This window comes from Sceloporus occidentalis, unplaced genomic scaffold, assembly GCF_023333645.1.
Source record: "Sceloporus occidentalis isolate IW3139 unplaced genomic scaffold, rSceOcc1.0.p SCAF_37, whole genome shotgun sequence".
NCBI classification, from domain to species: Eukaryota; Metazoa; Chordata; class Lepidosauria; order Squamata; family Phrynosomatidae; genus Sceloporus; species Sceloporus occidentalis.
In genome coordinates, this window is record NW_028317017.1 from 5,253,519 (window position 1) to 5,269,280 (window position 15,762).

The following is a 15,762-nucleotide window of genomic DNA, read 5'->3' on the forward strand; positions in this document are numbered from 1 at the left end:
TATACGCACCCCACAGAAAGAAGTTATCTGGTCACCTTATTGTTAAATTAATAGTTTATAAAACCACTATATTGTGGCAGATTCAAAATAACAGTAAAATATATTATTCACGAGGACCTCTGATTTTTGGGGGCAAGTATGTGAAGGGGCTATGAAAGGATGGTAGTTGTGATGTAATGGAACAATGACTTTAATCTCCCTGTATACCAACAAATTTAATTGTTGGGGACATCTTGTCAAACCTTCTCATGTGGCTTCTTCATTAGTAAATGTGCCTGTGTGTGTAAGATACTGAATAGGATAAACACACAAGCACTCATTTCACAAGGCATTCTGATACTTAGATACTTCCGTGGCCACATTGTCCTCAACTTCACCGTCTAATGCAATGTTCTTCATATAATTTTGGTAAAGATGATCCCTTTATTGGCTAACTGAAGTATGTTTGTAAGCTTTCAAGACTATCTAGGTCTCTTCTTCAGGCAAATCATACAATTTGCATTCAGTAGTGTGTAGCTTAACCACCTCTCCTGAGGCATCTGTTTAATTTCAATTCCTTACAAAATATTCTTGACAAACAAAGTCATCAGGCTCTGGGCAGGATGCCACAGCTGAGTAACTGTTTCTCTAAAGGAGAGAATTACACAGGAACCTGGTGGATCTATTACTTCCTGGAGAATGCATCATCCATGGGACCTGAATCCCTGAACACAAAGCTTTTCAAAGCTAATCATGGACAGATGGCTGTGTTTCTTGGAAGAACCATTTTGTTGTGTTAGATCTTAAAATGGTAAGAATTGTATGTCAAGCTCCTAAATTAAGCACATGTTTGCCCAACTCTGTGTACCTTGCATATCATATGGACTTTATAAGTGGAATGTACAACTTATCACATGGTACAAAGTCCAGATATACAACTATACATGTACACACGTGAAGTAATTTCTTCCAAGATTTTCATATCTTAGAGATAGACCAGAAACAAGCCAGGAAAAAAAATTCAAAGCACGGTGCTCAAATGCAGAGGACTACATTCAGGGCTAGGCAGGTGGCAAGATGCAGGTAGCCATGCACTTTGTGCATTGTATACTGTTCTCTGCTGAGAAATCCCTGAGTTTAAAACAAAGATTTGCAGAATTTGAGTTTTTGCTGATCTAATACTCAAATTGACGTATGCAGGCTTTCACTTCTGAAAATCTGCTCAGTGACAAAGGATACAACAAGGACAGATAACCCTTTTGGACAATGGTGTGCATTGTCAGGTTCTACGCACTTCAGCGTGGCAAGGAGGTCTGGAGGTCTATTGCTGTAACCAGATGTTTGCACTATATTCTATATGGCACTACCATTTTGGACTGAAGGGCCATCTTTACCATGTAGGCAAATCAATTTGCCTCCTAGTTCTCTAAGCTAGTATGGTGCCACCTTCATAGGGGTTGCTTTCTGCATTAGTGAGAAAATGCAAGCAGGAAGGAAGCACTAGAAACATGGTCTGTTAGGAATCCATAGGGCTGGTTCTTCTAATAAGGAGGTAAAACAAACTGTGACATTTAACTTTAAAGAGAGAACAGGGGTGGCTATGAAAACACAAAGCCTGTGCAGGTGTTCAACTTCTTCAGCCGGGACAACCAAGATTCCCGTATGGCTGTGAGGTTAGAGGCTAATATAACTATTAGCCAGGTAAGGGTTAAGCCACGGCCCTTGAATCTGAATAAGCCACAAAAAAGTGAGAATACAGAAAAATGCAGGTAAAGGAGGGCACAGAAATCTTTCATTTTTTATGACAGGCCATTGCCTAAACCAGGGGTGGACAAACTTGGTTTGCTGGCACCTTTTGGCCTGGGGGGCCTTGCCCACCTGGTAGCTCAGACCTCACCTTTTTACTGACCTGGGGAGGCAATGAGACCTTCTGCATTCCTGCCTCCCTGGGCTGGTTCAGAAGTCTTCACAAAGAGCTGGTCCATGTCCGACTGGCCATTTGTGAAGACCCCCTGCCCGACCCACCCCTTATATCTACCACCAGGCAGCACTGGTGCTGGCTCCATGAACGCTGCAGTTGTGGGTCTGTTTAGAACCCCGTATGTACGCGTGAGAAGCTCTCCCATTTATTTCACTGAATTAGTGGCAAGAATTGTCAGACCACTGGAGAGGAGGGTGTTTATTTTTGACAAACGCATATTAAAGTTCTTACAGAGTATTGTGATATGCATTCTACTTTAGTGGGACTACGATGGACAGCAAACAGTACCTTTAATGTCAGGCTGCTCACCAATGTAGTGTCGGTGTACATAATTCTTACTAAAATGTTAAAGCTGTATTAGAACTGTTGGAGCCCTATAACATGTATAATCTATAAAAGGTTTCTAATCCTCAGGACATGCATGATGCATTAAGTAAATGTATTTTTTGTTTAGAATTTAATTATAAATCACTCTGCAGGAAAGCATGCCATGTTTTGCAGACTTAAAATATTGAATTTGTGTACAACATCAACATGTTTATCATAAGCAGATGTGGCTCCCCCTGACCTTATATGACATGAATGCTGTTTATATGAAATTGAAAGACACATTTTCTTCCTGTAAACTACCACGCTGACCATTTCTTTCCACATGGCCTGCGACAAGTGATACTTATATGTGTCCTAGGGGGGAAAAATGGCCGATGCGGTGCGGTCACCCTAACCGAACATGAATCTAGGAATACATACAACAGAGGGGGACTGAAAACGAGCAGAAATGACGATGAGTCTCTGGCAACTTCCCAGCCTTCTTTGTAAACCGTTTCCAAGGAGACCGACAAGCTATTGTATGAGGCGTTGCCTTACTTCAAGTGAAGTAGGCCGGTCTGTTGCTATAGTAACAGAGAGCCGCGGTATGACTGGTGTGAGGCGGACACCATTTTTATATTATGTGTGTATGAGAGAGATGTAGAAGGTCTACAGTATTATTACTCAGTGGGGGGCGAGTGAAGAGAACGGGGGTAGCCGGCTTGTGGGCGTCTACGGCTGCCATACCTCGCGGGGCTCATTTATCCTTCTACTGTCCTCTCCTGCCCCGTATTAACCCCATTCTTGCCACTGACGAGTATGAACTATGCTGCCCGGCAAATACCGCGGGAGGCTGGTGTCTAATGCTGTGAGTAGGCTGTGTGCATGCTGTGTTACTGCTGCCATTGTATTATACCCGGCTCCTACTCATATACACCCATTCATGGCGCCATTCCGTCTCCGATGCCTAGGCAGTGCTTTATGTTTTTTTTCCCCCTTGAGTCAGTCAATGCACAATGGTGTTCTGGAAGCTGTATATCTAAATTGCCTTTCAGCATGCACTGTATTTGGATACATGATATAATTATTGTATGCATGTAATATATTTGTGCTACTGTAAGCGGCATGTACCCAGTAAATGGCAGTGATGATGATAATTGTAAATTCTAGCATGGAGAAGCATCATGGAACTGAAGAAATATTAAACCCAAAAGGGGAAATCAAATAAATGTTGGTTGAATATATTATGGGGGTATCTTCTTGTCCGTTATATTCGCTTGTTCAGGTTCCTTCTTTACAAAGGGCTTGCCTGGGAACTTTGTAAATGAGCTGACCCATCATGAAGGTTCCATGTACTTGCCAAATGGCTCTATTAGCGTTATTATAGGAAACCTTGAGTTGTCATAAATTTAAAGCTATATTTAATTGAGTCGCCTGCAATCTAGAACATACTGGTAGCATCAATTGGGAGTCTTATATATGATCGCACATTGTGACCATGACTATTAGCCCCGTCACCCTTAGATCAGGGCAAAAACCCTGAGGCACCCATAGTCCAGATAATTCCTCGTCGTCTGTAACTGTCGTTGATTGATCCACCTGTATGCATATAAGGAACTCCTGAAAACATATACATGACGTCTTATATGAGAGAGCATATAACAGCTTGGCGTATCTGTCCATTCAATAACTAGTCCAGGATCACACAGACATGTTTATATGTTATGTTTGTTTTTATGATGACTCCTCTTACAGGCGGCTGGGTGGTTACGCTAGATCAGGTTATTTCAACATCTCAGTAACGAATGAATGGTATTTAAATTTTGTTCTGAGCCATTCACCATACCAAAATTCTTTAATCAATGTACTGTGACAGAAATCCTCTTGAACTCATCCTGCTGTGGTGGAGCATCATGGGATTTCAGGGTGGATTAAAATTGATGGGGTTTTTTTGCATCAAATTTATTTTAATGAACCGCTTTTGGAGGAAAAATCTAAAGAGAGTTTTCTAAGATCCATTATAGTTCAAAGGTCACTCAGCATGAAATAGAGCTTAGTAATGTCATTTTTTAAAAGATATTTTGTTTAACCACTTTAGTATGTATGCTTTATAATGTTATTAACTAAAACAATTTAAGCAGTTCTCCAAATATGAGCGATTACCCTATGAAACGAAAATCAGTTCTGATACATCTACTCTTAGAAATCTTCATCTGGTTGCAAATATTACAGATTATAACTACCAGCAAGAATGAGTCTTTACATTTAAAAATCATGATTTTACTGACTTACTCATGATTTAAATCAAATCCACCCTGCAGGATTACATTTTTTTATTTTTTTGAAGTTGACGTTTGTTCTAAACGTTCATCGTTGTCACTGTATTTTTTCTTGCAGGTCAACAATTGCGGACTCCATTTGGTTTTGCAGACGTCACCTGTACCTGACAAAAACAAGCAGGTAAATAGAATGACGAGTTTTGACATGTAAAGTAATTGTATAAATTACTTTATCATTTTTTATTTATTCAGGTGTACTTGATACTTGATGAGATAATATTTAACATACAGTACTTTTCTACTAATAAGTCAACAAAACCAAGAGGTCCCGCTTCTGTCATGACTGCTATGACGTAAGCCGTTATTCCTCTGGGGTTTCAGGACAACTGTGATTTCAACTGTGCGTTATGAAGGGTCCACCCTGAAAAGGGAAGGACTGTGGTGGTCTTTTATAATACATAGTTCAATCTGTGTGGAGACCATCAAGAACTTGGCGAGTCAAACTTTTCTTAAGATAGCCTTCAAAATGTATAGAGGACTTGGTACTTTGATCCGCCCTCCTCTAGAATAATTTTATAAATACAAATAAATCAGCACTCTAGGACTATCCGGGTCCACCCAAAGCACCCAAATACTTGACATGACAGTGGCCCTAATCTTCCAGCTGGCAATTAATAACCTGCAGTGTTCTCTTGTGAAAGATTTCTTTACTAACGGAATTGAAAAAAAAAAAGATTTCTTTACTCCCCTAACATGTGCCAGACATAATATGTTTTAAAATAACTCATCACTTTCAAGTATTGGACAACTATGTCTACCAAGAATGCACGGCTAACAACGCTTCTTAATCTTTTCCTCCATTCAAGTCCTCGTTTTAGACCAGCTATCTCTTTACATGATGAAAGACTTGGACTTGCATCAAATTGTCTTATTTTAGCTTATTCCCACATTCATATGCCGTCCCCACACTTTTTTCTTTTATGGATATTATAATGTGTTCACCAGGAGAGCTGCAGTAACTCCCAGAGATCACCCTGATGTATCCTCCTGTTGTCCCCGAAATCACTTCCAGCACCAGTCAACATGCACACCTTGGAACCCTGCTAGGTGTACCCAATAAGTAGACACAACTACTGTGAATTGAGTACAGCAGGAATGAACATTTTATTGTTGTAAAACATAGCCTCGTATATCCACAGAACTGCATTAACATAAATTAACAGATGCATGTATTCAACCCAACTTTTAATTCCCCTGGCAGCAATCCTATTAATGGGATTAGTTAAACAATGGAGTTCCTACCTGTGCCATCTTTGTTTGACAGCCAGGCTGGAGCCATCTCTGAGTACCATGGGGGCCATGTATGACAGGTCATTCTGTCACAGATATGCTCTGTAAAATATAACTTTTGCCATGTTCAACAATTATATAGCTTACAGTGCACAGTCGAATGTACTACACATTTTATGCTATTAATACAGTTTATTGTCCTCAAGAATAGATATAAAATATCACGTTTGACCAGGAGTATAATCTATTTGCATAAATGTATACACAATTCAGACTCAACTATTTTGGCTTAAATCACATGTTCCTGGAGCCATACCTGATGTAGGCGTTGGGACTACCGGTAACAGTGATTTATTACTTTTGCCTGCAAACCACTTTGCAAAGCAGTCTTGCCTTTCTGGTATTATGAATGTTTTTATTAAGTGCATATAAAACACAAGGTCTGTATTTTAACCCAAAAGCACTAGATAGGTCCTAAATATGTATGTACTTGCATTTTAATAAGTTTACTTTATAAGTAACATCATTGTATTTTTTTTTTTTTTGCAGGTTGAGTACAGATTAAGTAAAGAAACCTCTTCTGTTAATAATCGGAGCACTCAGCATGATTTAGAAAGGAACAATGCTGGCAGGCCAGGTATAAGTGTCAGAGGTGTGTGTTATGTTTTTCTTTAACGTCATTTTCAATTTAATGATGAAAATGTCTGTTTGTCCTCACCCCCTTCTTCAGTTTTTATTGTGACTAGGTGACTTACGTCTAGTATTATATAATCAAAGAGCCATAGACGGACATATTCCATGTCTTTATTGATTTTTGTTTTGCGTTACACTGTTACTATAGAATGTTAGGTGGCCTACCTATTTGTGTTGTTGTATGTTTTATTTTTAGATATCAGCCATGTCTTTTATTCCTCCAGCCCTGAAGTCTAATGTGTATGAATTCTTACAAATCATAGTAGAATTTGTGAAAGCCATTTTTACTGGATAAACTATACATTATACAGGGCCAGCTAAGCCCTTCTTGCACTATTATTGGTCCTTCATCTTATATAGAGCTTTATTCACCCAAGTGGGACTTTGCAGGAGAGTGACGTCAATCTCCATTATAAACTGGTTAGCTATGTCTGGCGCAGAATTAATTTGGGGTTTTCCTGAGTCATCTCACAGATTTACTTATTTGTTATATATGTCCTTTTGTCAGACGCTTGCAAAGGTCAGTCCTTCATAATGAGTTGAAACTACAACTACTAGGCAAAGTACCACTTTAGCAAATAAACCTAATAGTGAAGTTACCTGCAATCTTCCAGTTTGCTGCAGGAAAACACCCCATTATCCTGTACACATGCAAAACATTTGAATGGTTATACCTTTGTTTAATAAGCAATAGAGCTCTGAGCATTTCAGAGAAGTAGAAACATATTGTCTGATCTCGCTTTACATACTACAGTTACAAATTCAAGGCACACAATGTTTTTCAGACCATTCATTTTAATGTATTTGGCAGTAATTTCTCAGTGTCAGATAGTTATTTAGTGCCTAAAATAAATCCATGATGCCTGCTGCTCTAACTTATTTTTTTTTATCTTAAATCATGTCAGCAGGACAAATTGTTAAATAAATTTGCTGGTTTTTTTTTTTCTTTTTCATTTCAGATGGAAGAAATTCAAGTCCTGCTCCTCGAAACAAACCACCGTACATTCCACTAGCCACTAATGTAACTGAGGTTTGTGGCTCTGCTCCAAAGCATGGTAGAGAGTCCTTGTCTCTGGGCGCACTTGGAGACTTTCCTGCTCATCTTTCCACAAAATCTAGATCCAGATCAGTTTCACACTGCGCCAGCCCCAACAATAACAACGATGAAGCCCCTCAACCAAAAGGTAGTGAAAGATCCTATGTAAATTGTAAAAACTAAACCCTAAATGTCTTCAGTTATGTTAAGAACAGTTTGAGATATATTCAGAAATATTTCCTTGAAAACAGGTTGTAAATCCAGCCACGATGCCCACATGTTATTAACTATGGTTATTTCACCACAGAGGAGCTGACTGCCGGATCCTAAATGTCTGAGAAGTTTGCTTGATCTTGTATGCCTGTCTGGTTAGCTCTGTGTTTAGCTCCTGCCATATTGCAGGCAGTTTAATCTATTGCTGCCAATATCCAGCTGATGATTTTTAATTAAGAAATCAATGATCTGTTTACTCAACAAGTTCCACTTTAGCATTTTAGCTCCTTCTCCACACCTTAATGCAGCTTTGAAAATTGCCTATAATAATTTAACAGAAACAAAAGTTTCTAGTTCACTATGGCATTCATCATCCAGTTGCGATTATCTTTCTATAAATAAGATTGTTTTTGAACTTGCCTTAAATCTGTCCACGTTTTTATTCAATTCTAACAATTTAACTAAATTGTATAACTAAACCGATAGATTCTTGGCCTTTGTTGGGTAATGACATTTGTTCTGTTCATTTTTTTTTTTTTTAATATTCAAATAAAATTGGTAACTTATTGTATTTGTAATAGCGAAGAAAGGCCGTTCAGTTGGACATCGTGCAAATTCTGTTAGTCTGTATAAACAAAAGGTTGTGCTGAAAAGTAGATATGATGATCTTCTAGTAGTTACGTTTTCTCTTCTTTCTTCAATAGATAATTTCCATTATATTAAAAACTTGTCAAAGTCAGAGCAAGGCTGTCCGGTTGTGCGCTCTTCAGATGAAAAAGCTGCTAACCCAGACAAACTGAATTTGGAAAGGTAAAAACAAAATAACTTTCTGCGGCAGAATGTTGCCTTCTGATGGTCCATTTACTTTGTTCATGTTGTAGCGTATTAACGTCTATAACAGTAGTTTATAGTATTTATTGTATTCTGGACACTTCTGGAGTAATATGTTACTTTGTATTTGCACAAATGTTATTGTGGTAATAGTGAAGAAACTATTGAGCAAAAATCAGTTTGAATTTAGATTAAGTAAAATAGAATGTTTTATATAGCTACCTTATGTATATACCATTATCTCACCCATGTGTGATTATTCTTCTTCATTATCATCGTTTCATAGAATTTGATGGTGCTGTATAAAACAATAAATAATAATAATCATCATCATTGCGTCAGATTATTGATTGTCTTGATGTACAAGATTTTGCACACAACTCATTGAATTAAATATATTATAGTAATATTACTGAATAATTATAAACATAACTATGAGGTGATTCTCTATTTAGCCTTCACCACGATAACTATACCCCCATTAATAAGTATGGGAATTACAGTAAATTTCCATGAGTCATATTTTAATTGTGTAAAAAAGATATATTTACACGTGCAAGAATGTTAAAATGAACTGCCTCAATTATTTTCTTATTTTCGTTTTCTTTTTTTGTATTATATTTGTGATGTTTCTTTCTATGCTTGGCAGAACCTACATTTCTTTTCTTATGCTCTTCTAGGCGGAGGCTGGAAGTGTGCCCGGTAATGGAAGGTGAAGAACAGTTGCGTTTATTGTATTTGCAGCACAATTTTATCTCAAAAATCCAGAACCTTTCAAGCCTTCAGCGCCTTATATTTTTAGATTTGTATGATAATCAAATAGAAGAAATAAGTGGGCTTTCTGCTTTAAGATCCCTGCGGGTGCTTATGCTGGGAAAGAACAGGTACTGTTTGAATCATTAATGTTCGGTGTCCTCCATCGTGTTACAGATCCAACCCATCAGGGCTCCTGACATCCAGAATCCCTCTTTTTCAGAGTAAAAAAAAAACGGGCATTGAAAAGGGGAAATTATTTTGCTGGTGCCATGTTATTAAAGTACTGCTGTGTATGTGTATTGAAGCTGATAAAGATGTTAAATATGTAACAAAGCTGGTAATTGCTTAATATTTTGCACCAGTAGCTGTCTAGCTTAACGGCTGTGAAAACAACTAGTGGGGGAACGCATACACCTTCTTCTGCAGTAAATGTCTCGTTCACTAGAATACTATGTATTGGGTGTCTTTTTCGTTGGATATGTTAAGCTGTGCTTGTGAGTTTGTAGTTTATGCAGAGGTTCATCCATATGTTTGCTACTTAAATGTAACCGAGTGGCTTATTATACCCAATGTTTTGTCTTAGTGGCGAGTCAAATCCAGCATTTACCTTCTGTTTTAAGATAGACACACACATTTAATTAGTTGTTTGCGTCTAGAATTTAATAATTTTAAATGTGTATCTTAGCATTATCAGTCTGAATGACACTTCACGGCAACCCATCTGCTGCTGTTCTCTGTACGTGACTTAGTTTAATGTTATTTTAAAGAAGCTTATCTCGCATCGGGACTGTGTGAGTTAATAGACTTAATGATGAGGGGACACCTGGTGGTCATGCTGGGTAGGAACAATACCTACGTCTGACCGATGAGCCCGTCCAACTGACAGCAAGAGAACACAGAGAATGTTTGCTCTTAGAGACACACATCTCTTCCCGCATGGCCACAAGGATGTAGGGGCAACACAGTATCAAACCGGATTTGGGCCTTGTTGCAGTAACATGCCTTAATATTATCACTGATTATAACTTCAGACACATTAATGGAGCATAGAGAGAGAGCAAAGTGGGTGAAAGGGTCAGAACAGAGAGTAAAAGTGGAGAAAAAGTTTTCAAGTAGGCAGTCTCATTTTGTTTATCTTTGACCATTTCCCAGTGAAAGCTGAAACAAACTGGGTTGGACATCATGTTATATATTAGTATAGTATGTTAAACTAAGTGAGCGGCGTATCCCAAACAGAGTTTTTATTGTGGTGAATCATTTTACATCCAACCGTTATTGTTAGAATATTCACTGGCTCAGTGTTGTTTTGGGCACTGTAATCATACTTTAATATCAGACGTTAATATTTTCTTTATATTCTCTTTTCAGAATTCAGAACATTGCAAACTTAGAAAAGCTTAATTATCTCGATGTATTGGATCTACATGGAAATCAGGTACAACAGAATGTATACTATGTTGATGCCAGTATTCTCTTATTTGCCTTTAAAATTGGGACCTGCTTGCTTTTTCCCATGTACTCGAAGAGATATATTTTATTCATTTACAGCTTGTATGTCTTCCTCTCCCATTATTTTCCCTACTAGTTATTTATTGTGTTTAGTTTGTTACAAGTGATTTTTTTTTCTCTGAGATAAAATCACTTATGTTTGAAAGACCTTTTTTAAAGGGACAACTTTATTGCAATATTGATTCCAGATTTGCCTTCATGATCTATTACTAGTTCTAACAATGCACAGTAACACCAAGAAGTACTTCAATTAAAACTGTGCGTTCAACTTGGTTATAAGGATCTTGCAAATCTCATTCAGTTTTAAAGGGTATGAAAAAAAGTTGTAGTAAAATTGGCATCATTAATCCTTTATCTTTAGATAGGATGACCGCATCCGTACCTCTTGTTTCTTTATAGATATCTAAAATTGAGAATGTAAGTCACCTGCGAGAGTTGAGAGTGTTAAACCTTGCTAGGAATCTTATAAGCCAAGTGGAAAACCTTAATGGTCTAGACTCCCTGACAGAACTTAACCTTCGGCACAACAAAATCAATCTTGTGGTAAGTGCAAATTCATTATTTTGAGTGTATATTATTGACTAGGTTCCATAGCTACTAGTAATGACTTATTGGATTCCTTGCAAATATTGCAAGATAAAATATTGTAGAAATCTGTGTATGTCTTTCCAGTGTGTTTAACAAATGATAGGCGGACTGAACAAGTCTTCAAAGAATTTAGGATACAAACACAAGATATTCAAAGCCAGATTAATCTATTTAGAAGCCAGGAAGGCATGTCTTTGTAGAGATCATTATAATAAAGCACAAAGTTGATGCTCCAGCACTATATTACAAGTCATGCCTACTGGCTCTCTGTCTTCAGATGTGAAAGAATATTGTTCCCTTTAGTAACTTCAACCCAATGAATAGGATTATTATCGTCCGGTGTGTGAACATCCTGGTTAACAATTGTCCGGGGGCGTACCTTGAGTATTTGGCACCCAGCGCAGAACCTGTATGTGGCAAACCCCCCCCCCCCCCAAATTATTTTGGGAAGAATATTTATTTCGCACATTTGTAAACTGCATGTCAACTGGGAAAAAACTAGAAATCTGGAAAATAAACGTATAAATAAATAAATAAAATGTTTAAATAAGTAACATTTACTGGGCAGATATGGTACAGCATAACTCCTACCGCTATAACTATATGGTGCAGCATAACCCCCATCACTATATACTAAGCCAGACATTTATGTGGTAGGCCTCTACCCCCGAATCAGCCTGCCTGGGCCACCTCTGCCCCCTAATCAGCCTGCCTGGGCCACCTCTGCCCCCAAAGCAGCGCATCGAGCAAGTACTATCAAAATGCAAACACTGCATTCCATATTGGGAATAGTTAAAGAATATGTTTGGAATGATCTAATGATGTCCAAATCTAAACCTTGTTGAGATGTTTACTTATTGAGGGGTATATGAAAATTGCTGTTAAATAATGAATTTAATTTGTGAGACTTGGGTTTAATGAGCGTTCATTCAATTCTTTCAGACTAAAATCTTTTTAGTTTGTGATTCTTTTTTGCCTGCCTTGGACCGTTTGTTTTTATGGTGCTTTGGATCGTCTTTTGTTACTTTTAACTTTTATTTTTACCCGTAGATTCCTAGTATGTTCCACATCAATTGTTGGAAAATATATGCGCATGTTTGTATTTGAAAAATGTAAAAGCATCCAGTTATGATACGTCTTTATGTATTGAATAAAACATCGACAAATTATCTTTATTGTATTACATGGGAACATTTAGTTGGTATTCAATTTCCAGAATTTTTAAAGCCATAGAAAAATGTTTTATTTTCTGATTAAATGTATTCTGTAATCCCATTTTACATAGATGCCAGTTTCCATCCTTTTCTCTCATAACATCAATGTTCCCGTCCCACTCATTGGCAACGGCACCCACTGAGAGCTGTCGAGCCGCCCCGCGCTGCTTGTACTTTCTGCACAGGAAGTGTATTTAATTGTAGAACCCCACCCCTTTAGCATTTTAGGGGAATAAGGGTGACAATATGAGCCCCACTTCCTTTTTTTTTTTGCAAAAATATTATTCACCATATCTAGTCCTGATACACAGTTTTTATTTTATTTAGACTGAGTTCTTTATGATGAGTCAAAATAGATGAAATATTAAAAACCTAAGGAGGCTGAAGGCAAGAGGTTTAAGGAAATGGCTTTCGATGCGGCTAGAACAGCCATTAAGTCTTACTCCGGTCCATGCCAGCCCCGCTATTATAGTGCTGCACAGTATAATTCAGGTTCGCGGCCGATACGCTGTCTAGCATATGGTTAAAAACGCTGAGCCTGCATCTTGGTCGCTGCGAGGACCTCTCTCCTCCTCCCCACCGTGTTCTGCAGAATCCAGCTCCGCGCTCGAGCCACGCCAGAAAGGATGAAGCAGCGTGCTCAGCAGTAATCAATGCTGAATGTAAGACCACGTCAATTAGCACAGGCTGGGCTCTCTCCGCCGAGCAGATGTGCTACGTCACATAATCTCCTCGATGTGCTGAATCTCTGCTTCCTTTCAGAGAGATGTGGATACTTTGCCCAGCCTCCAGCTCCTGTATCTCAGCTTTAACAACATATCAAGGTAAGGCTGCTCCTGCAAATGTATCTCGTGTCTTGTTAACGCTGTGCACTTGTGTCTGCATTTGCGATAACTCAAGCTGAATGATAGAAATTATACAATGAGAACCTCTTATCTTGCTCTTTTTCTGCCCCACCCATTGAGACACTTTCCTTCTGTGTATCCAAGTAATGTAGGTCAGTTGATAGATTCATTGATGTGCGCATGCTGTGTTTGTTTCCGGGGGCTTTTAAATGCTCGTCTGTATATTCCTAAGGGTGGTACAACCATAGTCATTCCTCTTTGCCATCCAGGAATAATCTTTCTCACTAGTACCTCTTATGGGTTTGACTGGATATGGAGGTCAGACATCTGCAGCTACCCTTGTAGTGATAATCCTCTATTTTAAGGCAAGACAGGAGGCTCATATTTGCCATCTCTTCCTTTACTCTCATCATAGCAGCAGAGGATAAAAATAGGAAACAAAGTGCAGTTTGGAGCTGAAACTCTTGTGCAGTCCTAAGAACAGAGCCAAGTCGTAGAAGGCGCTGCAGTAATCATCTCATTGAGTAGGCAGGCCTACAGAAGGCATGTTACAGAAACTGTCTACAGTACACGTGACACATAAACTGCAGGGTTATGTGAATTCATTTTAAACTTAACCCCATTTTCAACATAATTAAAAAAAAAAATGAGATGTATGTTCAAATTTTAATAAAAAGCAATAGTGCCCCCCTGAGCTATTAACCAATGAGTGTGAGTGAGAACCCACTCTTTGTACCCCACAAAGCTGTGGTATGCTGTTAAATAGGGGGGTTATAATAATACTGCTCTAAAGGGCATGGCATTCTGTGGGATGGAAGGAGGTTAAATGTATATACATTATCCCTTGCAACCAGCAGTCATTTTTCAAAACTCTGCCAACTCGCAGTTGACTAAAGTTAAGTTGCTCTCAAGAGTTAAGTCTGGTTAACGATAGTAAATACAGTAAAGGGAGGTATTCTGCCTAGGGTAGCAAAATCAAGGGGGTGGTAGCCCCTGAACATCTTTACTAGGGTCCTTCGCCCTATTGGGTGACTGGCCTCTTAGCTGCACTGCAGCTCTCAATGGGCTGGTTGGGGAGATGAGAGATCTCAATTGAAACTAGGGCTGCAACTAACTATTATTTTCATAATCGATTAGTTGGCCGATTATTTTTTTCGATTAATCGGATAAAAAAATTAATGTAAATTTTCCATTAATTTAAAATAATTTAATAAACAAACAGGATGTTAAACACAAACAGCAGAATAAAAAAAACTTTTGATAAAAATGCATTTCTTGTTCTTAGTTCCCAACCTGCCCCCCCCCCCAGTTATGCACATTTGAGCCCAGGCTTCCCACACTGCCTCCCACATATGCCTTATACTCCCACACATGCCACACTGCCCTCCCCACATATGCCTTATATACCCTATATGCTTTTTATACTCTATATGCCTTATACTCCCAGATATGCCACATACCCCCAGATATGCCACTCCTTCCTCCCTAGATATGCCTTATACCCCTCAGATATCCCATAGTGCCCTCATAGATTCACACTCGTTCGCAGCACACTGACACAATACTTTTATAAAAAAAATACAGGATTAATCTTCACTGGCCTAGGATTTAGATTCCCCTCAGTTTGCCCCCCTTTACCTCTAACTGCACCTTAAGTTAACTTTATTAAATTAATTAAATTCACCCTCAGTCCTCATCATTAAATTAACCCTAAAGACCCCATTAACCACAACTGCACCTAAATTAACCCTAAACACCCCATTAACCATAACTGCCCCTAAATTAACCCCCACCTCCCCTAACTTTCAGCAGCCCAAATATTAATTTTATACTCAGTTAGATGAATTGCTGAGCTGTGTGGACGCTATAAAGAAAATGGGTTAGGCCAATCGTCCGTGTGACTGCAGGGAGGGACTGGGAGAAAGAAAGGGGCGGGGCCAATCATCAGGGTCACTGCAGGGAGGGACTGGTAAGTAGTAACTGCTGTGAGCCACACTGAATAAAAAGGATTATAAAACTAGGGGTATTTTTCAGAAAAAACCCTCATTTCTAATCTATAATAATTGATTCAACTAATCGATAATGAAATTCGTTGGCAACGATTTTCATTATCGATTATTATGGATAAGTTGTTGCAGCCCTAGTTGAAACCAACGCATTTACACTGTGGAGGTCTGCGCAGGCCTCTAGAACCTTTTTATTATTGTTTCTGCTCGTTGATTTATACCTCATTTTCTGC

General features: G+C 38.5%; 1 protein-coding gene across 1 annotated transcript in view; it reads left to right on the top strand.

Moving 5' to 3' along the window:
* The first annotated feature begins 3,095 nt into the window (after positions 1 to 3,095).
* The window catches only part of LOC149297767 (leucine-rich repeat-containing protein 49-like), a 40,658-nt gene continuing 27,991 nt past the window's right edge, over positions 3,096 to 15,762 (top strand). Inside the window, exons 1-9 of the mRNA XM_089488307.1 lie at positions 3,096 to 3,137; positions 4,667 to 4,729; positions 6,388 to 6,475; positions 7,491 to 7,715; positions 8,485 to 8,590; positions 9,292 to 9,495; positions 10,736 to 10,802; positions 11,276 to 11,419; positions 13,441 to 13,502. Of these exons, the coding sequence (XP_089344433.1) occupies positions 3,096 to 3,137; positions 4,667 to 4,729; positions 6,388 to 6,475; positions 7,491 to 7,715; positions 8,485 to 8,590; positions 9,292 to 9,495; positions 10,736 to 10,802; positions 11,276 to 11,419; positions 13,441 to 13,502 (1,001 nt within the window). The remainder of the gene's footprint in view (positions 3,138 to 4,666; positions 4,730 to 6,387; positions 6,476 to 7,490; positions 7,716 to 8,484; positions 8,591 to 9,291; positions 9,496 to 10,735; positions 10,803 to 11,275; positions 11,420 to 13,440; positions 13,503 to 15,762) is intronic.